Genomic DNA, 24,977 nt, shown 5'->3' on the forward strand with positions numbered 1-24,977 from the left:
CCTGGAAGTTTTAAATGGTAACTTCGGTCAAAAGGCGAACCATAGTAAAATGACTGATATCGATTTTCGAGCACTGCCAAAATATTACACTAATGGGAAACCACGATCCACTCTATAAAACCGATATTAAAAATGCTACTACCAGCTTCTCATTGAGCATTCAGCAGACTGGCTGTTTGTCAAGCAACCTTGTGCCTTGGTGTCATCTTCGTTTTCAAGGAGGTTTCTTGTTCGTATTGCCACTTTTTTCGCCGTGTTTTTTTGATGCGTTTTCAGCTGTCTCAGCGGACCATTTCTGCTTGTTATGTTTTAGCGGCCGTATAGTTAGTAAGTGCTATTGGGCGATCACGCACAAAGATTATTTATTCCTTTCTTGCTGAAGCGCGTCGCGGTGCCGTAAATGGCGTTCACTGGCGGCCGTAGTTCAGTCCGTTCCTGCTCAGCGCGAGCTTACGATTAGCTCCCACAACGCCTCTGCAATGTGAATTGCACACCACCACGATTGTTGTTCTCAGACAATAAGTGGGGTCTCATTCTGAGCCTGCGTTCATCGTGGCAAACTCGCTTTTCGGCCGGCAACTTTATGAATGTGTATTTATATTTGTTACAAATGTTCGACATTTGCAAAGCAAAGCAGTAAAACAGCCATAGCCTCTTACCTGACTGGTCGCCACTGTTCTTGTGACTATAGACCAGTCGAACGTTTTGCAATACAGCAGAACGAACTTCGCGCCACACGATGGCCATGCAGATGATCACAAGTGTTGCCATCAAGCTTGACCCAGTGGTTTCGGTTTCGGCGTCAACGTCCGAAACAATACGTTTGAGATAGGATATCTCGAAAACTACAAAAGGCACCGGAAGAAAACTTACACCTCATAATGCAGGGACACTTCCTTCGCTAAAAACAGTCACTACCCTAAACTCGAGAGAATATACCGGAGTTACCTTTCCAGTGCATTACGCGATAGTATTATAGTTACATATCGCAGGACGGTATGATCCCCGTCCATGGTCTTCCAAGAAACTGTTGGAGGAATGTTTTTCTTAAAGCCTGTTTCCTCGCGGAAGTTTATTTTCTTGTGGAAGGCGATATACCCTTGTATTTTTTATTGCTTTACATCCTTGTCATTTTTCCACTGCTCCACATTACTTGATCAATGCCCGTCCGGTACCCTTTTTGCACTGCAGCCCTGACGAGGCATGTGGCCACAGCAGCCGAGCCCCAGATGCCGCCGTGCAACTTCACACCGGAGCCGTACCGGGTATGCCCTACTTCACACCTCGGATAGTTTCCATTACTTCTTCTCTATTACAGCGGCAGTCTGTAGTACCAACACTTCCTAGACTAGCTCCGCGCTCTTTCCGCATGGCCAAAAAGAAAGCCATCGGGGCTGCGCTGGAGCGCAGAAGAGAAGGCAACACGCGTGGATTTATCGTCATAGCAACGAGTTATTATTGATGCAAGCGTGCTCACTTCCTTAAATGCCAACAAGGCACAAAATTTGGGTTAGGAAGCTGATTTTCTTCGACTAGCAAATTAATCTTGCACAAAATCATCGATGCAAAATGCAAGAACAGGGTTGGTGTAAACCGAGGTCTCGAGGTAGATAGGGTTTACTTTTAAGAAAGGGCGCACCTCAGAGCCCCATAGAGAATACATGAGGTTTTTCGCTATCTCCGAAAAATTCGAATAATAACGGCTGCGCGGATCTTCTTGCGAATTCCGGCTGTAAGGGTGCTGTGCAACGATTTTAACGTTGAAAGAATTGGCATCTTCTGCTTTTGATGTTCACCTTGTCACAAATGACAGAAAACACACCTCTTCTCATCGAAATGTTGCGATTCCGCCGCGTAATAGCGAGGCAAAACTTAAAATATTCCCCGACCTGCAGCCGCGAGCGGCGGCCATGAGAAACACGCGGCGTGACGTCAGTGGGGAATCTTGTAGAAAGATAGCAAGTTGTGCGAATACCTGCTCAATAAAAGGTAACTTTTCTATAAATCTTGTCGTTCCAACATATATATATATAAATGCGTCAAAAACCTGGTATCATCAACAAAACTTGTATTATACGGAGTTTTAGTGCCGCCATCTATCCTAGGTCCACAAAACCGTAACAGCCGCCAGAAGCCGGAGGGGAAGGGGGACAGGGCCGGACGTGTATGGCCGGACCCTAATGAGACTTTCCTCCTTTCACCATATTGTTCGCGCGGCGCCCGCCAGCACGTGGTCACGCGGTCGCGAGCGGATGAGTTCTCGCTGCTCACTGATGGCTCTAAGGAGAGCACTTTTCCGGAACCCCGCGCCTACTCAAGTGACGTCACTGCGCACGTGACCCGGAACACGACGTACAAGTTGAGAGGCGGCAAAAACCTGGATCTTTTTCATTTTTTTTTAAATATAAACTAGGGTATCCAAGCAAAATCTGTTTTCTGTAGTTCACCGCAGAAGTGTCAGGGGGTAGGCAATCGGAGTGACAGCCAGTTGGTACCTTGGTTTGACGTTTTTGTTCTCTTTGTTGTTGTTGTTGTTGTCTCTTTGTTGTTCTCTTTGTACATTGTAAGGTCAGCAGTTTCTTTTTTCGGTTTTTATTATGAAAGGAAGAGAGGGGGCGCACCTCAGAGCCCCATAGAGAATACATAAGGTTTTTCGTCATCTTCGAAAAATTGTCACATATACAATAACGGCTGCGCGGATCTCCTTGCGAATTCCGGCTTTAAAGACATTGAGGCATTTTCGAGACATTAAATGGAAGAAATGTTTTATTATAAATTTAATCGTATTCTTTTAAAAATGAAAATGGTCAAAAATAAGCCAAAATCGGCTAATTCGGCCCTCTTGCGTTCGGAGCGAATTTACAAAATTATCTAAATGTAAACAGATAAAGTATTTCATTGAATGTCTTCTAAATTTATTACGGAATCGAATAATATCGAAATTATTCATGTAAGTCGATCTGTTCCGTAACTACAGCGAATTAAAAGAACCAATGTGTCGGTGCCTGTTTTCATTGTTTTTAAGGTATCTCTCTCTCCCGTGAGGCCGCGCTCGCTGTCCACGAAATCGTCCGTTCGGCGATCGTACCGTGAAGGTGTTCTTCCGCGCCCGTATCCTGTTTCATTCTGCAAGTCAGTGTGCGAGTCTCACTTTCCTGGTTCTTTGGTGGATAGATCTCCCTGTGGTGCTGGTTTAACGCAGCTGCGCTTCGCGTTTTGGGCGTCCGAATTTGCGTCGCTCGGAAATGTTGCATTCGCCTTTGGTGTCATGGATCGAAAGTAGAGCACTGGACGGGCCGGAATTTCTAGGCTCGGCCCGACCCGGTAAAGACACGGCCCGGGCCCGGCCCGAGTCCGACAAAAATTTTAAACATAAACCCAAGCACGTCAAAAAATGAAAAAAGGAAAAATGAGGCTGAGCCCGGCTTGAGCCCGACAGATTATAAACATGATCCCGAAAATGTTTGCAGGCTTCAATCTAAGAACTGTCTAAGCATAAAGCATTCGCTCTCCTAACGCGCTGCCAGAGTACATACGTTTTCTTTTAGTCACTTAGAAGCTTTCCAAGTGCAAGACGTATTTTTGTTATATATTTTGAACGGCGCCGTGGTGACTTTGCTCTTCGCTTGTTTGTTTTCATTGACCCTAAAAGATCAATGAGCACACTTTTTGTTTTTAAAATTTGCTGCACACGACTGCCCGGGCCGGCCCGGGCCGACACGAAAAATGTTTTTTTCAAGCCCGACGCCGGCCCGGGCCCGAGAAAATGCGTGCTACCGGGCCCGAGCCCGGACCTCGGGCTGGGCCGGGCTCGGGCCCTTCGACTGGCCCGGGCCCATGCAGTGCTCTAGTCGAAAGCAAGCTCCCTGGGGCAAGCGAAAGCTTCTGAAGTCTTACATTGAGAATACTCGCAAGCGACCGTCTGCGGAAGCTTCACACGTTGAGGTTTCTAGTGAGATCGAAGTATCGTTGAAGTTATGGTTCAATGAAGCCCTAAACAAACATGAATGTAGTTGGTGTAGACATCAAGATCTAATCAGAAATGCGGTTTGACTTCGTTTAATTCACGTGTTTATACAAGTGTAGCAATAAATCAGTTATTTGTGCATACATGTTTAAAAAAGTGTTTTGTTATTTGACATAGGCCGTTGGAAGAAGGATGGGTTCAGATCTTTCTTCATCAGTGCAAATACACTTGACGTAATAAATAGTGACGATTTCGTCGTCCCAGTGGTGAGCATGCAGGTGATTTCTTGCTAAAAAAGATATGCCATTTCAGAAACCAAGTTCTGTGACAAATGCTTTTTTAATGTCTGGCCGCTATTTCAGAAACGTTTCAGTCCATTATTTTTGCTAGCTTAGGAGGTGGTCAAAGAGCCTATCTTTTTATGTTCCTCCAGGACAGACGTACAGAGTTGTACCGCAACACGCATCTGTGCAACACTCAGAGCTATCGCTCTCCTGTTGGCGGTACAGTAGCAGACGACACAACCTAGCTCCGTAGTCGAGCAACACCTCCGAGTGGTTACGTCACAATGTTGGAGAAGGAAGTCCATGGCGCAAGCCGCGCAACTACGTGAGAAAATTTCTGGCAGCGACGTGAAAAAAAAACGTTTCTTGTCGAGTGGCGTGGTGGTGGTCTTGAGCGTTTATCCGACATTATTATGCGTTTAAAAGCGCAGTATTGTACAATTTATTATACATATATAATATAAACGTAATATACAACTCGCTACCGAGGTCGAAAGTACCAATTTTAAATTTATGATTATCCCCGTAACCGCGGGACAACGTGCAGTCCCGCAGCTCCCCACACTTTTCGAATGAACCGGTCCGCTGCGACGTTTTCTTTCCTCGTACGGGCTCCGATTCTGGTGAATTCCCGTTGTGTGTAAGCTGTTGGTTGTCTAAAAAGGAACGCAGAGACTTTCAGAAGGGAAGGGAACCGAAAACGATCCAGTCATCGCCGCAAGGAGCGCACGCGAGCAAGAGAAGGGTCGACGACGTTAAGCCTCCCACACCGCTGCCGCTGCTCTCGTGTGTGCGTGTGTGTGGTTCTTTTGATCCTTCCCGTCGTTTCTTGGTCGTCACCGCAGTCTCTGGTAGTTTCTTTTTTTTTTATGTTCGCTTGATACTACGTCATTTACGTGGATTCGCGGAACAAGTCCTGCTACGGTTTGAGTGACATGTGTGGCAACTAGCCAACGATGACACTGTTCGGTTATCGATAAACCTCTCTCTCTCTCGACAGAGAGAGAGAGAGAGAGGTCTATCGTGTTCAAATGTTTTCGTGCCAGATATTGTGGGACGTATGGATACGATCGGCAGGTGAGAAACAACTTACTGTAAAACCCTTAATGTTCACGAGCCCTCAATTTTCGCGAATTTCACGAATTGAAGAATTCGCGAAATTTAAGGGCGCGCGAAAATTTCGGTCCTTAAGATTTTCAATGCAGGCGTCTGGAATTCGCGAAATTTAGTAGTCGCGATTATGTCATCTGTGACCGATTCGCGAAAAATAGGGGCCGCGAAAATAAAGGGTTTTACAGTATTTACGGGCTTTCTTGGTCATGTGGGACGCGAGTAAAGTGCTGTAGTAGGGTTAGTTTTTTTGTTTTTTTTTTCGTGATAGAATGGCATCTTGCCCGTCGTTATCTGTGTGCGGTTACGTCGACATTTGTAAATATGCGAGGTAATATTCTAGTTTTCACTGGAAGGTGAATAACAAGTTCGTGTGATTATACAAAGTGCGTTGTTTGTGCTTATGTGTTTCTTTATACTAATGTTATTTTATTGCCTTTACCACTTTTATACTAGAATCTTAACTGTATTAAGGTAATTGTATTATTGTATACAAAATAAGTTATATTTTGTTCTAAGGCAGCTCGAGCCCATAGGGAGAAGTAAATTAGTTGACTGCAAATAGTGAGTTTAGTACACTTGCCACACGGAAAAGTTAGTATATTTTCATTAAATGATATGGGACCTAATTAGCTCGCGGTCTTGAGTGATTATACGAGCGCCGCAAGCTGATTTGTCGACCCCATAATGTCATTCGATCGATATTACATTACTTTTGCCATGTGGCCGGGGTATGATGCAAGAATTCAGTGACTGCACGCGATAACATCGCTTACATGATCGTAAGTGTCCAAGTTGACTACGTTTACCTAATTTTTAACCGATCTGTTTTGCTGTGTCCAATCACAGCGTGTCTCGCCATTTTGTCGAAGTATTTCTGTGTAAAATATGCATTCCTACAGCAATAATTGCGTAACCCAATGTTTTCTCTTATACGCTCACCTCGTACCATTTCGTACTTATCATTTAGCGGTGCAATGTTTTGCCCGTGTAACAAAATGCTTTCTAGACCCGTTTTGCAATGTGCAGCTTTCATTTTAGCTAATAAGACACGCGTGTGTGACTAAAAACGCGTTACGACGGTCGATCCACGCGCGTTGCCTTCGCTTCGACGCGCTCCCCCGGTGGCCTTCCTTCGCGACGTCACGAGAAGAGCGCTACGGCCTTGTCTTCTAGGGGGTGTTGAGTCGAGCGCACGGCTTTTTGCCCTCGCCCACGCAGCTGCGAGGGCAGGGGTGTGGGCGTGCAGCCGCGGCCCGTAGCGCGACCGTTCAGGACTAGGGAAATGATCTTGAAGAACCGAGAAATGGTATATTGTGATCTATAATAATCACATTTCGTTAGCATATTCTACTTGCTAAGCCAAATAAATATTTGCAGCTTGTGAGAATATGTTTGCGACCGAGTAAGACTGAGAGAGACCAGACCGGTTTTTAAGCCTTATGCGACTTCTTAGGACCGGATGCGATGCAGCGGAGCCTGGTCCTAAGACATCGCAAGAGGCTTAAAAACCGCTCTGGTTTTTCTCGGTCTTACTCGGTCGCAAGAGTGTGAACGAGCCTTTACCGTTCGCACTCCTGACGGTTGCTAGCGAATCCTTTTTGTTCGTGGCTCGCAGTTATCAATACCCCTCAAAGCGACTATACAAAAAAAAAAAAAAAAAAAAAAAAGATGCTGGGCGGCAAATTTGTGGAGATGTCTTAACTCTACAACCGCACGTGTGCATGAAGGCACTCCAATTGAACCTATGTTCTACGATCTCTACGGAAACAAGTGTTTTATAGCGGAGATATTTTTTTCCCCTTATATTCGTTCTTATTTTTGCTTGACGCCATGTCCGTTTCAGCTCGCCTCGCGAGAGTGTACGCAAGCTCCGTCTCTCACGCCCGGCAGTGGATAAAATTGCCAAATGCATATAGTTGCGGGAAGGCGCGGTTAATCTGGTTTAGCAAAGCTAAAGGGATCATGCTGTTTTCTTTTCTTCTTAATTTCGACATTAAAATGCTCTGCAGCTCAAGACAACCAGTACAAAACACATGAAAATAGCCCTTCCTGAACGTTAGACCGCTAGGACAGTAACAGCTCAGAGAATACACATACCAGCTTTTCGTTTCGGGTATATTTTGAACTAATCTTATTCACTATGCGAGCAAAAATCGACGCAAGTTCTGAAAGCAATTAGGATATTTCGACGTTATTGTTATTCGGTAATTTAAATATCTGTATATATATATAATATCATAACCAAATAGGAACTTCCGTTGTAAAACATGTAATGCGAAGTGAAGACAAATACTTTTTTTATTGATGTCCACAAAAAAGAGGCCATGTAGCATCGATCGTACCGTTTTCTATCGCACATTATGTGATGTCCTCTAACGCGAAAGTACCGACGTAAAAGCGCTTTAATGGCGACATGAAAAAAATCTCGGTTAGCAACTGGTCAGCGGAGGCATGCGGTTTAGAGAAGCTTGTTTTAGCGAACGCCGTTTTACCGCAGAGGGCATTTCTTAACACGCGCACCAGTGATACACGCGAGAAGTAGGAAAGCCTTTTTTAACAAAGCGTCCCCTTTTCGATAAATGGCGTTTCTCTAAACTGAGGCTGTGCTTTCTTTAAACCGTGCTTCGATAAAACGTGCCCATTCTCTAAAACGTGCTTCGATGAAACGGCATTCGATCAACTGTGGTAAACCCACTGGTCAGCACTCCTCGACCAAAGTAATGCTAAATGTGTCATACATACCAAACCTTTCTGAATAAACGGACATACCTGCCAAGTCTCCCGTATTACCCGGGAGACTCCCGAATTTTGACCAATTTGTACGGTTGTACGATTGACAGAAAAATCTCCCGGAGAACTCAAATTACTTAAAGGGGCACTGACACCCCAAAGGTCGTATTTATTTTTATTGTCTAAAACGATGCAAGTTGCAGTCATAGACACGCAAAAAAAAACGCATCGCGAAAAAAAATCTTTCCGCGCGCGCGCGCGCCTTTTTATTTTGGCGTTTGATTCTCGCGCCTCTCGCCTTCTCGCTTCTTTTGATTCGTGACGTCAAGAATCATGAAATTTAGAAGCTTTGTAGGCAACATCTTTATAACATTTAATGACGGCAATCCTAAAACATGTGTTTTAACGCAATTGCGAACGCACTACGGCCCTTCTTTTTGAAATACCAAAAATCGGGAGTTCGTTGTGGAGCCGTCTCCTAGTGGATTTGTATCCTCCAACGGACAACAGGCGAAACCGCTCAAAACCGGTCCGCCGCAACGCCGGCGCTCGCTCCTTTCCTCCTCGCTTTGGGTCGCCATGGCAACAGCAGGGAGTGGTGAAAGAAAGTGGACTCTCAGGACTCCGCAATATTTGACGTCAAGGCACCGGCGCCGATCGCGCGGGAACTTCGAATTCGGCATTTGGAAATTGTTTTTTTACTTCATAAATACTGAATTCCCAAATTTCAAACTTTGAGGGTAATGTCCTGGCATCGTTATCAATCGTTTCGGGTAATAAAAAAACAATGATTTTGATGTGTCAGTGCCCCTTTAAACAAGGAGTCTCTGCCGTTGCAACAAACGGCTGCAATGATAACGAGGCACAGCTGTATCTCGCTCGCATGAGCAGGGCAATATAAATGTAATAACGTTGCCTTCATGGAAATTTTTTATCAATATATATTTTTAAAAACCCGCCCCCCCCCCCCCCCCCCCCCCCGGCTTAGAAATTCTCGCAGATTTGGTTTCTCCGCACTTGGCAGGTATGAACTGAGAAAACCCTTCACCTGGAGACCTCAAGGGCAAATCACCCTTGAGGTCCTTCCATAGGAATAGACTACGGGGGGGGGGGGGGGGAGGGAGGGCATCGGGGCTTGTGCCTCCCCTCCCCCCCCCCCCCCGGGCCGTGATCCTTACCGAGAATTTTTCAGATCTGTGCTCGCCAGCGCATGCGCCGTGGTATCGGCGATGAACACACGGCTACGACGCTTGCACGGTGATTGACATTGACACACAGCGACGGACACATGGCGATGTGCGTACGCTCTAAGATGTACACCCTAAAATAAGCTACTGATAATTGACGGTGTAAAAACAATCGCGCAGAAAAGCACCCCCCGCCCCCCCAAAGATCCCCCCCCCCCCCTCCCCCGCCTCCCCGGGAAAATGGAAAGTCTACGCTGCTGGGTCCTTCAGTAATAACTAATAACTTTACACTTAACGAACTTTCTTTTGCACTTCTTATTTTGCTTACCAGACGGAGAGTCGCAATCCTTTCAAATCTTCGTAACTAGTATAGTTGTTTTTCTTTTCTTTTTTTTTTTTTTGGAACGGGAAGGGGACGTTGAACTTCCCCGACTTATCTGTTTCCAACAACACTAAACAATAGCTATCCAGTTTGTCTCTCACCTTCCGAACGGCTCTAAAATCTCTACTATCTGAAGTTAGCAATAAAGATATCGCCCGGAGGAAAGCTGCAAACAAGAACTTTAAAACGCTCTACGTGATGCGATATGTGAGGGTGCATTATTTTTGACATGTATGTCGACCCGGACTTCGGACGATTGCGAGCGACGCATACATTTCCCCATATCAGTAAGCTGTAGTTAAGCGTACCATATGTACCATTCGCGTGCCTCAAATATCTTTTTCGGCTGGGGGAAATTTACGACACAGTAGACGAAACGCTGTAACGGAGTATAGAGACGGGTTCTTTCAAGGCGCTTCTTAATAACCTGATCAGAGTACGGTACCTAGAACGTGCCTCTGACTGCTGTGTTTACTACGTCCTTAAAGGTGGTCCTTTCCACCTGATAACGTCCTAAAAATGACATGTTGTCGCCGGTCGCAATCCAGGCGGGGTGTCCCAGCAGCGATGGTGGATGTGACCGACGCCTGTTCTGCTGCAGATCGCTCTTCAGCTGGACAGTCCTCGGAAGGCTCGGAAGCTTCGGCGGCCAGGAGTTGGGACGCCGCGACGACAGCGACACTCGCGTTCGCTCGCAATTTTCACCGGCACTTCAGCACTAACCGCCAGGATTGCGACATGCGACAGCATAACAACACGCCGGCGTCTGAGACGTTATCTGCTGTCACTGCGAGGGGCGGGATGAAACCGCACCATAATCGAAGACGCCTTTCTAGGCACCGTGTTTCAAAGTAGTAGAAAGTCTTCGAAGTTTAGAGTAACTCGAGTCCGGCAAGGCCCAACGTATATTCTGAGGAGCGCGCTGTGCCCACTTGTTGCAGGGGCGCCCCTACGACGAGGTGGCCTCGCTGCGCAAGAGGCACCTGAACCCGAGCCTGAGCTCGAACCTGATGTTCGGGCGCCCCCTGCTGGTGAGCCAGGGCCACATGCAGTGGCTCTGGGACCACACGGGCAAGCGCTACCTGGACATGTTCGCCGGCATCGTCACGGTCAGCGTGGGACACTGCCACCCGTGCGTTGAACTCCTCGGTTATCCCCAATACTCTAGAAAACATTCGCCAACAACAAAAAAAGTTTAAAAATTGGTTTTAGTCGGACGACGGCAGACATACTTCGCGGAAGAATTACAGGCGAAAATCTCAGCAATGTATGTCTTTATAGGCCCGACATATTCTTTTGGAGTGTGACAAACTTTGCAATATTTCTGCCCACCATAATGAAGAAACGTGATATTCCCGATGATTATAACAAACTTTCAGTACGTGTTCTGAATAAAATGTTATTACTTAAATAATATATTATCCCCCATTATCCCCCAGGAAAAACTGAAGCTCCACAATCTCGCCCATGACTCGCAACAACTCTCAACGCGGTTAATATGATTCCCAAATGGTTTACGGTCTGCTTACAAATTGCGCACAAACTCGCCCATGGGAACAGTTCCTGATCCAAAATGTGATTGACTTCAAAACCCATAATCATATATGCGTATGCTGAAAAATGGCCTGCTTCAAAATAAATAATCCGAATGGCAACTTCAGATTCATCACTGTTTTTGTGTCTATTGAAATCGATGTAAAACGCCAATGTGCGTAATTTGGAGAAAAAGTTGAATTGTTCACTATTCGTGGCTTTGAGTTTTTTTAAAGGTAAATGACTACACTGACGCAGCAAGGTGTTGGCGGCTGCTGAGCATCAGCTGGGAAGGCTGTGGCACACGTCAAACATCTACATGTATCCATCGGTCCACGAGTTTGCTGAAAAGCTGACGGCCAAGTTGCCCGGAAATCTCAAGGCGAGTAGTAAAGCGAGTAAATTTCGGCGGTTGCATGCCAAGTAAATGAAGATTATCTTACACTCCCCTGCCTAAGTGTACTGAGGGTTAGTTTATACCAGATGGGGTTATTTTGAACACTGAGCACGACTCCCTCCTACCTCCCCCTCCTCCTGGTTTGGGGGAGTATGCTCCTTCAGATAGCTAAGGAACTGTTATGTCATACTCAGAAAGTGAGGCGCTCGTCTCGTTGCAGTAGGGCTAATACACGCTGAGCATGCATCGTCCAGTAGTTACTACGATTGCACCCTGGTACAATGCCCCTCGGTGTAAGCAAACGGGATCCTGTAGTTTCTGCGGCGTGACCTTTGGCTTCCAAGCTACATGTGGTGCGCTAACACCTATCACTCACCCGCCCCTCTGAGAATCTTGCAACAACACTGACCAGATGATTGGAGGCGAGACGATAACCAAGCACATCCTGATGCAGGTGTGCTACTTCACCAACAGTGGGTCTGAAGCAAACGACTTAGCCATGATGCTGGCGCGGCTGCACACGGGCGCCTTCGATATCATCGCCCTCCGGTGAGTGAGAGGGTTTACTACCTTATTCAGCCTTCACGGTTGCGGTGCGCTTCTCTGGAGGGACGCGCTTGCAAAAGACCACCGTCAAAGATGTGTGCGACAACGAAAAATTTCTAGCTGCCTTTAATCTAGTCGCATTTGAAGAGAAACGCGGCCGACGCTCACGGTCAATCTCGGCCTTCATGGCATGCGCATCTTCTCGAAATGTCGCCCTGTCGTCCTCTCTTAACTCTTTCTTTTTTTCAACGACACGGTGAATGCACAGACAGAGGCAGTCGAGGTACGTGGGGGTAATTCATCACGTGGTTACATGCGCATTAGGATGGATGGATGGATGGATGGGTGGTAATGGCTATACCCTTTGTAACGGGTGGCAGCTTGCGGCACCTAGCCTAACATTTCGTCATCCCTTCTTTTTTTTAAATTTGTATAAATTTGTTCTAACACAACCCTCCCCCCCCCCCCTTTTTTTTTAAAGCGTTGGCATTGCTTTTTTTCTGTATTTTTACCCCTCCCTAGATCTTTTCCACCAATCTTTCAATCTCCTTTTAGTTACCGCAACTCTTTCCCTATCCATTCGTCCATCCATGTCTGCAAATCCCAGCGCCCCCTCCAAATCCGTACTCATCCCCCCCAATAGGGTGGGATGAAGCCCCATGCATCTTAAAATTACATGTTCTATAGTTTCCCTTTCGAGGTTGCATATGTCGCATATAGTGTCTATTTCTTGGTATTTAGTCCTATATGTTTTCGTTCTTAGCACCCCCGTTCTAGCTTCAAACAGCAATGAGCTCCCCAATGAATTATCACACAACTGTTCCTTCTTTATTTCTTGTTTTTGTGTCCTGTATATTTTTAAAGCTGATTTCCCCTACATTCTCTTTTCTTACAAATTCCTCTCCGTTTTCTTTACTCCCTTTTCTACTGATGTGCTCTGATCGGCTCCATCTCGTTGAATGTAAATCTCAGCTTGCGGGTTCGGTTTGTCCACTTAGTGTTTAGACTTTTCATATATAGATACTTGTACACTTTTGCTGCCCACCGTGTGTCCTCAATTTTAGCTAGTCTTTGTTCAAATTTTAGTTTACTGATCGCTTGTCTATAGTCTCAAAAGATGCCCAACCGATATCCCCCTGTACTCTCTCATTTGGTGTATTCCCATGTCCCAGGTCAACATGCGTAGGTGGTTGCCAGATGCTCAAGGGAGCGCATGTATTACAGCGAGAGTCGCTCAGGAGTAACAATTCGCGTGGTTTTATTGAGGGGAACCGAGAATATTAACACTTGCGGATGAAGCTGCTGAAGTTCCTCGTATAACTGGGTTGCATCACGTTTCCCCGGTGTCATTGCCAAGACTGAAGTCGTTGCGAATTTTGCAAAGTGAGCTTCGGTTCTTCCAACAGTCAAGCCGTCAGTCACACGATTCCATTTTTAAGGTGATTATTTAGAAAGACTTCAGTCACGATCCTTTGAAAAGCCTCCGCATCGGCACCACGCCGTCATCGACTCCTTTGGCAATTAAACTTAACAGCTCGCCAGAAGCGATGGTTTATATGTAGAGATGGCTGCTCAGTGTTTGCAGGCGGACCTGCTGCATTGTTTTCGCCCGCTTGGTTTATGGTGGAGATTCGAGACTGAGGAGACTAGTCACTAGCCTTCTCAGTTCATTACTTATAGCTCTTGGCCTCAGCTCAGGGACACCATAGGAACCTATAACCAGCTCGATCGATCGCCCCGTGCGTCCGCATTTTGGGGGCAATTCAATTCGTGCCATAGTGTCACTCATTCCGTGTTTCCAGCGGCGTGCACCGTATACCGTTCACGTCTTGTATTTTCAAAAGATGTAAATATTAATCACCAACACAATGTTTTTTTTTTTTTTGCTTTTTTATTGTTATTTAGCTTGTCGTGCACTCATCGCTGCCTGTTTGTCGGAGAGCGAGCTATTTCCGAAATAAATACCAGTGTGAGCATCTATACGCGGGGAAACTTGGTGAGAGAAAGAGTTGAAAGCGTGAAGATGTCAGAGCGCCAAGCTCTGATTCGAATAGAGGGTAGGCTAGCTGCCATCGTCTACCCACTGTTCGAAGGAGCTGGAACGCGAGCCACTGCGCGAGGAGCAGACGGTGCTCTTGTTCGCCCCGACTCAACACGGCAGAGACAAAGGCAGCTTATGGCGACGTGCGCGATCGGAAGCGTCATCGCTGTGGTCGGCCTTCCAAGATCGGCCGAATGCTGACTATGACGTCAGCGAATAATTTCTGATCGACGAAAATAAGAGGAATGTAAGAACTTCCAATTTTGATGGTGATTGGCAGTGTTGCTTTAAGAGCTTAATGATTGCAAACTTCCACCATGCTAATTACAAACACCATCGAACTTGTTGTTCGCAAGGTAATGACTTCACTAGAGGGAAACATACGAGGGCGCCACCAAAACATCCCGCCGATAATAGGAAGTGTTCAATGGCGGCCATATCTGTGTGCGCGACTGCTGGGCGCGTGCTGATGGCGAGCTTCCACAGTTATTTGGTAACCTGCATTCCGCACCATCAAGATTGCCAGTCTGAGCAACCTATTAATGTGAGCTTGTTCTGGGCACGTGCTCTAAACAGCGCCCACAAATATGGCATCCAGTGAATACTCCCTATACTCCGTTGAAACTAGAAGGTCCGCTTTCAGCGCGAGCTTTTTGCCCACAAAAGTGTGAAGGCACATGCATCCAAAGCACTGCGGAAGCCAGCGAGATCGTGCTGAAGGCGAAGCTTTTACCGGCTCCCTCTAAGGGCCCGACCTGTGCTCCTCTTCTTCCTCAGTCTCACTCCGTCACTGGCAGCACGAGAAGAGCGTCTCTTTCGAATGCAGGCGTTGGTTGCCTTCCACCCCGTTTTCGCTGCGCGCGCACGCTCGAGGCTCACGAGGCGCCGAAGCGCTATCGAGGGTCTCGCGCTGGAGGTGCTTCAACTAAAGCTCCTCCCTGCCTTACTTATTCTGTCATTGACGCGCTTATGTCCCCTGAAAATTGTGAAAAATAAATTTAAAAAAAAGAAACGTTTACAACTCTCTGTAATGCTTGCTTGTCTTGTTTCGCTTGTCTTGGGGATCGGCGAGACTCAGCCCAGCACGGCTGAAAGTGTTGACAAAACTCGGACGAAACTGGCGAATTTGTTTAATGTGCCACGAACGTTAAGACATTACATGGTAGAGCTTCACGCGTTGTGTGAAAGCGAGTGAACGAATGTGTTGACTCGACTTCACCCAACTACCTCCTCAAAAATGATCTGTTGACATTCCACAAGTCCCATTTACGTAATTTGCCTTCGCGCAAAAAATGTGCATTTATCCAAACGCAACACCTCCAAATACTAACACTTTTTTCTTTTAAAAATGAAACTTTGCAGAAGCCACGCTTTTAACACCGAAGTTTGGCAGTCAGAATAAATGGTCACTTCAATCGCTAAAACTGAGCATTCCCACCAACGATATAAGCAATCGCGCGATGCCACTAGATCGCATCGCAAAAAAAAAAAAAAAAAAAAAAAAATAGATGGTCACACCGGCGTGTGCGATAAGCGAGTCCAACGCCTTCGTTGGCGAGTCGTTTGTCGAAAACTCTCGCTCCGAACGCCGTTGATTTGCTCAGCCACTCCGCGACTAGATCGCATCGCAAAAAAGCGACTGCTCCAATCGCGTCGCTTTTTGCCCGCGATGGTCGCTTTTGCGATGAAAGTTATCGCGCGGCTAGATCGCATCGCCGGTGGGAACGCGCCTCCGTCTCTGTGTGACAAACCTTTCTGGGTAGTCCAATGTCGAACTAAAATCCGCAACGACACACTTGATGCACGGCACGTTCCACTTAAAGAGCACATTCAGGGGCAGTATCCAGACGCCTTCATGCCATCGTCGTCGCTGTTTCCAGAACAATCCAGATGAACAACGGAGAACGAACCCCGCCCGGAACGTCACACCTGGCAGCACCCTACTAATACAAAACAAACGCAAACTAAAAAAAAAAAAAAAAAAGAAAAAAAGCCACCCGAGAAAGTTGAAAATGCTTTAGAGAGAGAGAGAGAGAAAAGAAAGAAAGAAAAAAAGTGTTTGCTTGAGGTCACTCGACCGGCGTGTTGAAAGTGGCGACCGTCTCCCGTCCTTGGAGCTCTTCGGTGTCCTTGTGTCGTGTGTAGTGGGAGCGGGAAAAGAGATTATCTTCTGCGCGCACTGCCCCCTCCCCCCAATCCCCTACCCCGCAATCTTTGCTCCTTGTACACGCGGGGGGTTGGGCGTTGGTCAGATGGGGTCCGTCGGGAAAACGGGAAGTGCCTTTGTTTGAAAAGAACCTGTTTTTAGTAAGTTGAAAGTCGAAAAACAGCCTTCGTCGGAGGCTGGTCGCCTTGTGTCGTCTCCGATCATGCCGGGATCGGGTTTGGATTCGCGGTGCTGAAGCACTGCACTTGATCTGTTCTGACGTCACAAGCCAAGGGAACTCGATTAAGGTATGTCGAAGTGCTTCTGTTTATGGTGTATTTATTAACTGTGGCTTCAGAAAGTGTTTTCTTTTGAGCGCGTTCTCTAGCTTGCAAAGCGCGCGCCATGCTCTATTCTTTTTGGCACCACGGTTGCTGATTTTGTTATGCAGCACAGAGACCTCATATTCTATCGTATCGAGCGAAACGCCAGTTCTACCGATGGCTTATTTTTTTGTGTGTGTGTGTGTTTCGCAGACCCTGGCAGGATCGCTTGACCATAAACGCCTGTCCACATGCAGCGGAGCGCTACAGGCATAACGCTGACCTTGCGCTAAGCGCGTGCTGACGGGATCGGTCAAAAGCTTTGTATTGCACCGACAAAACTCATGCTCACGGCAGACGAAAAGTAGCTCATGACACGTGAGCAGCGTTACATCAGCGCTTCGCTGCGTGTGAGAACCGGCATTAATGGAGACATTTATTCGATTGTACACTAGACTTTCGCGTTGATGGCGGGAGATCGTGCCGTCACTTTGAAGCATAGTTTGAGCACGCACGCGCTGGGTCTGTAATTCGCAGCGAATGGTCTACTAAAATCTAATATTGCGCTGATATGCTGTCAACAGACCGCATGTTGGATGTGAACCATTGTATCACTTATGCAGCCTATTTGTTAATTTATTATGCGTGTGTTATAACTTATATCTCATATTTGTCACGCGATTGGGTATTTATGCTGCCCTGTTACTAATAATCCAAATTCCTCGCAAACAGGAAAGAAGCTGCCGGAGCCCCAATAAGCGGTGCTGGGACCACGACCAACTTGGGCAGACGTCCCAGTGTCCAAGCCATCGTCGACGCAAGTGCGCTCTTCGGAATTTGGCCTTATCGTGGATTCTACCGCCCTGGAACTTCGACTTCATTCATCCTTGAATGCGATGTGTATCTACGAGGCAATAAAACTACTTTTAACCTGAACTCCACGATTTCGTTTTGGAGATTTGTGGCACGGGACCAAATGAAAAGGATAAACCTTTAGTCCCAGAAGCCTAAATCGAAGGGCGCAACGTTTAGACCCAGGGGTCCAAGTGCAAGCGCCTAACAGTGAGTCCTCGGGGTTCATTTGAACCGGTGTAACAGTTAGTCCCAGGGGTCCAAGCGCAAGAGTCTAACAGTTGGTCTTTGAGGTTCAATTGAAACGGTGTAACAGTTGGTCCCAAAGGACCAAGCGCAAGGGCCCAACAGTTGGTCCTCGAGGTGTAACTGAAAGGGTGCAACAGTTAGTCCCAACGGTGCTAGTGAGAGGGACTAACTGACGGGGCGCAACAGTTGCTCCCGTTACAGTTGCTCCCCTAGGGGACTAATGGTTGTGGCAGCGCATTTGGTCCCCCGAGGGACTAAGTCGCGCTCCCTTTTTTCTTAGAGTGTAAGTTACAGGGATAAAAGGAAAGGGACATCTAGGACAAAGACAGGACAAGACATCTTTCCGATATGTTTCGTCCAGTCTTCGTCCTTTCCTCTTTTGCACATTTCATCCTCCAGGAGTTATTCGCCGCACACTTGGATAGGCAGTAACCCTCGACTTCTTCGAGCGTTTTCCGCTGTGCCGCCACCTCTGAAGCTACAAATTGTTTCGAGCTAGGATGCTGAGGTGTGTTCCTCTTGCTTCGCAGGAATGCGTACCACGGCATGAGTCCCTACAGCGGCGGCATGTGCGGCGTCGGTGCCTACAGGCATCACTGGCCCACCGGCTTTGGCGTGCATCACGTGAGTCTGCAGAGAGGCAGAAGGAGTGAAGCATCCGAAATACGCCACTCGCGCCCTGGAGTACACCGTGTCGAGACCTGTACTACCTTTCACCTTACGCCCGGCCAGAGCGGACGCTACGAGCCATTCCAGCCAATCCAGCTCCGCGAACGTAAACACGTGACCACGCTATTCGCGTGCGTCAAGGCGCTTCCTCTCTAGCTTCACGGTAAACTCACGCGGCCTTGGATTGGCTCCGATGAGGCTCGTAGCCAATTTGATGCTACCGGACGTGAGGTGAAACCAACGTTACTTAAATACTCAGTTGGGAAACTCACCCTTGGAAACCCGGACCGCTCGTGTCCACCAAGACCAAACTGAATACTATAACGATAACAGCGCCACTATTTAGTGACTAGCCAAAACATAAATGCTTATTTATATTGCTACGGTGAAATGCCAATGCCAGATGGCGCCACCGGCCCTTGCGCGACTCAACCTGAATTGATACATGCAGACGTGCAGTTCCTGGAGTGGCCGCTACGGGAAAAAATGGCGGCGTTGAGATCGCCTTTAGTTCGGTTCTCGAGTACGGGTCGAAGGAATTTTTTCAAAACAGGCTCCATGGCTGTTTCCCAACTGAGTTGCTCCAGTAACGTTGGGCGAAACGGAGTATGGAGCGCCCGAATAATCTACATGTTGACTAGCCCCGTATCGGTGTCCAAGATCCGCGAGAGGGGAAAAAACGCGCTCAGTGGCGCAAGCTCCAAATCGACGAGGGGAAGATGTTGTACCCACATTTTTGGAGCGACTCGCCGGGGAGGATCTGCCGTTCAAAATGGCCGCTGCTCGAACTTGCCGAGCTCGAACATGACGAGCTGGCTGAGCTTTCCAACGACCAATGATTTCCTCCACTGTCCTACAGCACAAGCAACACCCGGCACAGGTCGGCCGCATAATCCGTATACCACGGAGTCCGTGTAACAAATACGGAGGAATAGGCCCGCGTTCGCTTACTATATAGCCATACATTCCGGCGACCCCGAAACCGCGGGGCAGGCACAGCCATCGCCATCAGCAGAGATCAGATTGCTGGTCTTAACGCTAAGTGGTATCGAACTATTTATTACTTGCACGGTTACGAAGGAAAAAAATACCGGCGGCGTGCAGTGTACGAAGGAAAACAATCAATTGCGCCAAGACGAACGCGCCTAACCTTGTCCTGTCGTTCTTTTTCTCGATCTTCATCTCCGGGTGACAGAAGTGAGCGCTTCAGATTTTCCAGGCTCCAGGCCTTGCTCCATGCCAAGCAACAGCGTACGAGGCACACGCACTGCCCGTCAACACCCCGCATAAACAACCGACCGCGGGTCCGTGTTAGTCCGGCGACCACTCCCCACATGCGCATGCGCCGAGCAAAAGGAGCTGACTCACTATGCGGAGCGCCAGTTCGTCTGCTTTTTCTTTTAGGGGTAGAGGTGATGTCAGAATGCCGAGGTCTGCTTGGTTTTGATTGAAGGATAGGAAGTAGACCTCAAAGCAAGCTGCCTTGAGGTCTACCCACTTTCCTTCGATCGGAGCTTGGCATTCTGACGTCACCACAGCCTCCTGCAAAAGTAGCGGACGAACTTTACTCCGCACTGGGGAGTTTTCGTAGATCGTTTCCGCTGTCCCGCAACGTTCTCCGCAACCCGGTAGGAGATCAGGGACTCTGCAGACAAGGCTGACGCCGCGCAATTGGGCGCAACCCAAATTGACCCCGTGAGCGGTGACCTCGTAACATGGCACTGTGCTCCAAACAAACCGTAGATAGCGGCGGCGTTACGAACAAAGGGATGCGGGCTGGACGCGAGGTAAGAATTTATCTGATAAAAATCGGAATTTTTTTTTCGCGAGTTTTGTGCCTTTTCAATAGTGAATCACAAATACGTGTTTTGTCGTCTTAGTGCCATGTAGCGATGATAAAATCCCGTAATAAAGTTTTTTCAACCGGTTTTGCTTTCCATCAGACGACATGGTGGCGTTGCGGGTCCAGTGTTCATTTCTTATAAAGCTGGCGACTGCGTGCTCCATCAGAAAAACGAGTGTCGAAACTCCTGTTCTCGGGGACAACTTTCTGTTGGAAAGCGAAAAGAGCCCGCGCATAGCTTTGATCAGCGCTCGTGTGTTCGCGCACGTTACACCTAGTTGGTGTAACGTGCTTTCATTTGGTGAAAACAGCGCACACAAATGACGATCACGAAAGAAAAGAACACACACACAACACTTGAAAATTCCACGTGTATTAAAGGCGAACAATATCGCCTGACAAGTTACTATACCCGTGGCCAACGTCGGGGACAAAATCCAGCAGCACACAATGCACGCAAGACTGACAAAGCAAAAAAGCAAAGAGCAAAACAAATCACACGTACGTCGTTAGCAACAGCAGTAAACCATAAGGCAGAAGGGGAAAAAATGATTACAGATGTACAGCTCTCCTAAAGCATAAAACGGCACCACTGGATTACCCAAATATTGATTTTTTGCCAGCTACTCAAAGCTAAATTGGTAACTGCAGCTGCTGGACTTCCTTCCCCGGTCTCGCTTATGATCGGGAAGTTTGACCGGTAGGCCCAGGAAGAGTACAAAAAGTGCCATATCCCGGCTGCGTTAGGTTTGGGAAGCACGTCGAAAAGCGCTCCGCCGGTCTCTGTCGCTTGCGATGGTTCGTAGGCGCGTGTGAGATGACCTTTGTCCACTGCTGAATCCTGCGCAGGCGATGAACGCCGACCCGTACCGCGGCCCCTGGGGCGGCCAGGCGTGCCGCGACTGCCTGGTGCCGAGCCCGAGGCAATGCTCGTGCCCCGAAGGGGGCCCGTGTAGCGCGGCTTCCCTGTACGCCGACCAGGTGCACGACGTGCTCCGACACAACGTCTCCAAGAAGAGGGTGGCCGCCTTCTTCGCCGAGAGCATCCAGGTAGCCGCTCCGGCAGTGCATGGGAACAGATTTCGTGCAGCTACCAACCGGATTCCCGCTTGATCGGGCCATCGAGGACTATCTAGGGGCCCTATGGTCAGTGACAGGGCAGTCATGACCACACCAGGAACGCATGTAAAATATGTGCTATAGCTTCCGTTAGAAGGCAATAGAGCATTTTCAAAAGTGTCCTTCAAGCAACATGGTTGCTTGGTGGATGCTCGGAGGGCACGCCCAACATATGGCGGCCAGCAACTCATAGCTTCCCTCTCCCGTCTTTATTGGAAGCTTTCGACCAGAGCCTCTGCGTCCAGGCACGTAGCCAGGATTTTGAGGAAGGGGGGTGGGGGGCGCCCATGACAAAATCGTGTATGAGGGGAGGGGGGAAAGGAGGCCCCAGCAAAAAGAAAGATTTCGGGGGGGGGGGGGGGGGGGACGTCCTATGCCCCCCCCCCCCCCTCCCCTTCGCTACGTGTTTGGTAGACTCCAAGGATGGCCAAATCGCGGCTCAGCTAGCCTGATGTCTGGGAGTGAGAAAACATCTAATTTCTTTCGGTGTCGTCTTGGTGGTATTTATTGCGACCATTTTGGCCTCCGGCGGGTCGACTACTCAAATCGCTGGCTCGTATTAAAAAGGTGCTCCGTCGATATTTTGATGTACCCAACTAATTCTGAATAGTTATTGTAAAATTGGCAAGTGAAAATGATGCCTAAAACAACCATCAAATATACCCGCGCTTTTCAGTGGCGTGACGCCGGGGGAAGGCAGGCTTGCAGGTCCAGCGAGCGGTCTGAAAATCGACTATGCCGAGCGTTTGTTTCGTGCAGATGCGTTGGCGCTGGAGCGAGCTTCCAACGCATTCATTTGACACCATGAAACTGCTTGTAATCAGTTCGGAACTAAGTGTACACTCCAAAGAGAACCCCTGCCTTCCCCTGACGTCACTTTCTCATTGTTACCAGTAGAGACTTTCACTTTGAAAAACAAGGTGAGAACCAACATCCTACTTGGGTCAGAGAACTGGCCTGCAGTACTGTGAAATAAAATAAATAAATAAACTCTATATTCAATAACCTTTCAAAAATATATTTTTGCCCACAGTTTGGGTTACTTTTTTTAGAGATGTTTGTTAGTGTGTAGGCGTTAGGCTGGAGCCTAAGCATCTAAACACAAAATGCGTTATTCGCTCATTTTTGTGAGAAAAAAAAACTGTAACGCTCGACTTTCACGTGGGACGTAAGTTGAAGTTATATAAAGCATTAGGCCCATAGGGGCCATTATTACAATACGAATGTAAGAACACTCTCGACGGGGATCTAATTTGCGACCAAGTGATTCCCGGCCAGATACCATACCAGCAGGGCTACGAAGAGAAGGCGCGTGGGGACTGGTAACGGTAGGTTAATAAAGTCAAAAACTTACACTACATTTAGCACGCTGACAGACGCGGGGGGGGGGGGGGGGGGGGGGGGACACGGACTGTGTCGGGCTACCATACCCATGAAGTGCGTGGTTGCGCTACCCCCGCACACTGCAGCCCTGCCTTCATCACACACAAACAGCATGCGCAACCCACACTTCAGGCGTATGAAAGCTCAACACTTTCTGTGTCCTCCGGTCTTTGTCGGCATGACTATGCTATTGTAATGATTTAATAGAGCTAGTACCCGTACGCCGGAATTGATAGGTGTTTCATGTTTCTTCGTAAATGAGGTGTATTCATTCTGACTACTATAGTTAGCAGAAGTCCGAGAATCCTTTCATGAAGGTTCACTCTGAGCTCCCCAATTCTACGAGTGTTTCCAAGTGGTCGTTGGCCCCAGCCTATGTTCCTTGTTGGTGCCGTTAAAGTACCCGCTTCCCACCCAGGGCGTGGGCGGCACGACGCAGTTCCCCAAGGGCTACCTGCAGAAGGTGTACGAGCTCATCCGGGAGCATGGAGGCCTCTGCATCGCTGACGAGGTGGGCCGCTTCATTGCCTTCTCTGCCGCTCGCTAGTGACAGCCTTGCGAGCTCAGCGCCAGAGCCGGGCACCAAATCTACCAGAGAGAGCGAGGCCGGTGAACCTTAAGCCCAAGATGAATTCTATTCAGTATTCAAGTACTGTCAAAACTTGAGCCCAAACTGGCGGAGCGTAACAGCAAATGCGGCGCATCACCGCGAGTGGGCTCATTTTCGTCTTCTGCGCTTGAGAAAGGAAGTAGCGATGACGTCAGAACGCCGAGCCCTGATTGGCTGATCGCGACCCCCTATCTCAGGGTGTCTGCTCCTTTGCAACGTCGTCTGCGTCTCTCTTACCCGTCTTACCTTTCCTGCGAGTTTCGGAAGTCTTTACGAGCGAGCTCGACTTCGCCTTTCAGAGACGGCAGACGAAATAACTCGAGCGGTTCCTTGTTTTTGTCTAACAACTAGCAGACGCGCATCAAGGAGGGAAGTCAAAGGACTCACTGGCGAGGTGTCCCGAGGCACCGAGGTTTGTTTGCTAAGAACCGAGAGTGAGCGTGTTAGTAGTGTCCGCAAGTTCCCTCCCAAATACTTTCCCCCTTCTTCCCTGTGCGGCGAGACCCCTCATTCTTTAACAGCGTCCGCAGGTTAGCGCAGTTAACGTCGTCTGCTTTACGTCTGCTAGTCAAAGCGATGGCTGCTTTACCTTTCCTGCGTCTGTCGGAGATTCACCGCTTTTTCACCGGCGAGAGTCACCAATGCCTCGGGAAACAAGGAGATAACAAGAGGAAGAAATTGACCTCTTAATCTAAAATTGAGGTCAGCGATCAAAGTATAATACGGGAAGGGTTCACAAGGGTCGCGCGGGCATATTCCATTTAGCACGCCACCCGGTCGTGGGCAGACGGTCGCCGAGTCGCGGAGTGCCTGCTAGGCCTAACTGCAAAGCTCGCTTGGTCGCGTTCGGTGGAATCGTGGACGTTGGAGCTTTTCCCGTGTGTTTGTGGATCCAGCGTTCTTGTTCGTCGTGGTCTGTTTCAAGTACTTTTTACTTTTTTCTCGCTGCTTGAAGACGGGACGCGTCAGAAGCGCACGTAGAAAAATAAACGTCCGTGGGTCGTCGCGACCGCGACGCTGTCGGCCATGCTGATTTGATCGTAAGAAGTGCGTAAGACAGCTTCGGAGCTGTCGTAGGATTTCGTCGTAACCTGCGCAAAAATTACGAAAATTTCGTTTCGTGAATACGACTTTGTTCTTAAGTTTTGTTTTACGCACATTTTTGGCGCAAGATCGTTTCGTGAATCTGGCCTCTGCACTTCCGAAAGTCGCAGGAAAGGTAAGACAGACGCAGACTACGTTGCGAGCAGACGACGTTGCAAAGGAGCAGACGACGCTCAGATAGAGGGTCGCGATTAGCCAATCGGGGCTCGGCATTCTGACGTCACCGCTACCCGCTGCGCAAGAAGCAGACGAACTTGCCCTCCGCATAAGCCAATAGTAGCGTGCTTGCAAACGACTTCGAGCCGCCGGCTGCCCATGAGCCAAAAATCTCGACGCGACAGGGGCATCAAATAGGAGCATCCGCGGCACAATTAAACGATAGTGGTCCTTGGGTAAAAGGCGATTCAATCTAAACCGCGAAACGAATAAAAAACTTAGAACCTTTTTTATTTTATTTTATTATTTTTGCTTTTGCAGGCCGAAATGGCTGCAAGGTGTG

General features: G+C 48.2%; 1 protein-coding gene across 1 annotated transcript in view; it reads left to right on the top strand.

Annotated features, from left to right (window-relative positions):
* The first annotated feature begins 1,196 nt into the window (after positions 1 to 1,196).
* The window catches only part of LOC115312900 (alanine--glyoxylate aminotransferase 2, mitochondrial), a 36,161-nt gene continuing 12,380 nt past the window's right edge, over positions 1,197 to 24,977 (top strand). The window contains exons 1-7 of the mRNA XM_042293454.1: positions 1,197 to 1,265; positions 10,605 to 10,795; positions 11,459 to 11,578; positions 12,048 to 12,142; positions 18,281 to 18,374; positions 21,112 to 21,312; positions 23,183 to 23,275. Of these exons, the coding sequence (XP_042149388.1) occupies positions 11,516 to 11,578; positions 12,048 to 12,142; positions 18,281 to 18,374; positions 21,112 to 21,312; positions 23,183 to 23,275 (546 nt within the window). The 5' untranslated portion in view covers positions 1,197 to 1,265; positions 10,605 to 10,795; positions 11,459 to 11,515. The remainder of the gene's footprint in view (positions 1,266 to 10,604; positions 10,796 to 11,458; positions 11,579 to 12,047; positions 12,143 to 18,280; positions 18,375 to 21,111; positions 21,313 to 23,182; positions 23,276 to 24,977) is intronic.

Source organism: Ixodes scapularis, unplaced genomic scaffold (assembly GCF_016920785.2).
Source record: "Ixodes scapularis isolate PalLabHiFi unplaced genomic scaffold, ASM1692078v2 PGA_scaffold4__175_contigs__length_147842914, whole genome shotgun sequence".
Classification (NCBI taxonomy): domain Eukaryota; kingdom Metazoa; phylum Arthropoda; class Arachnida; order Ixodida; family Ixodidae; genus Ixodes; species Ixodes scapularis.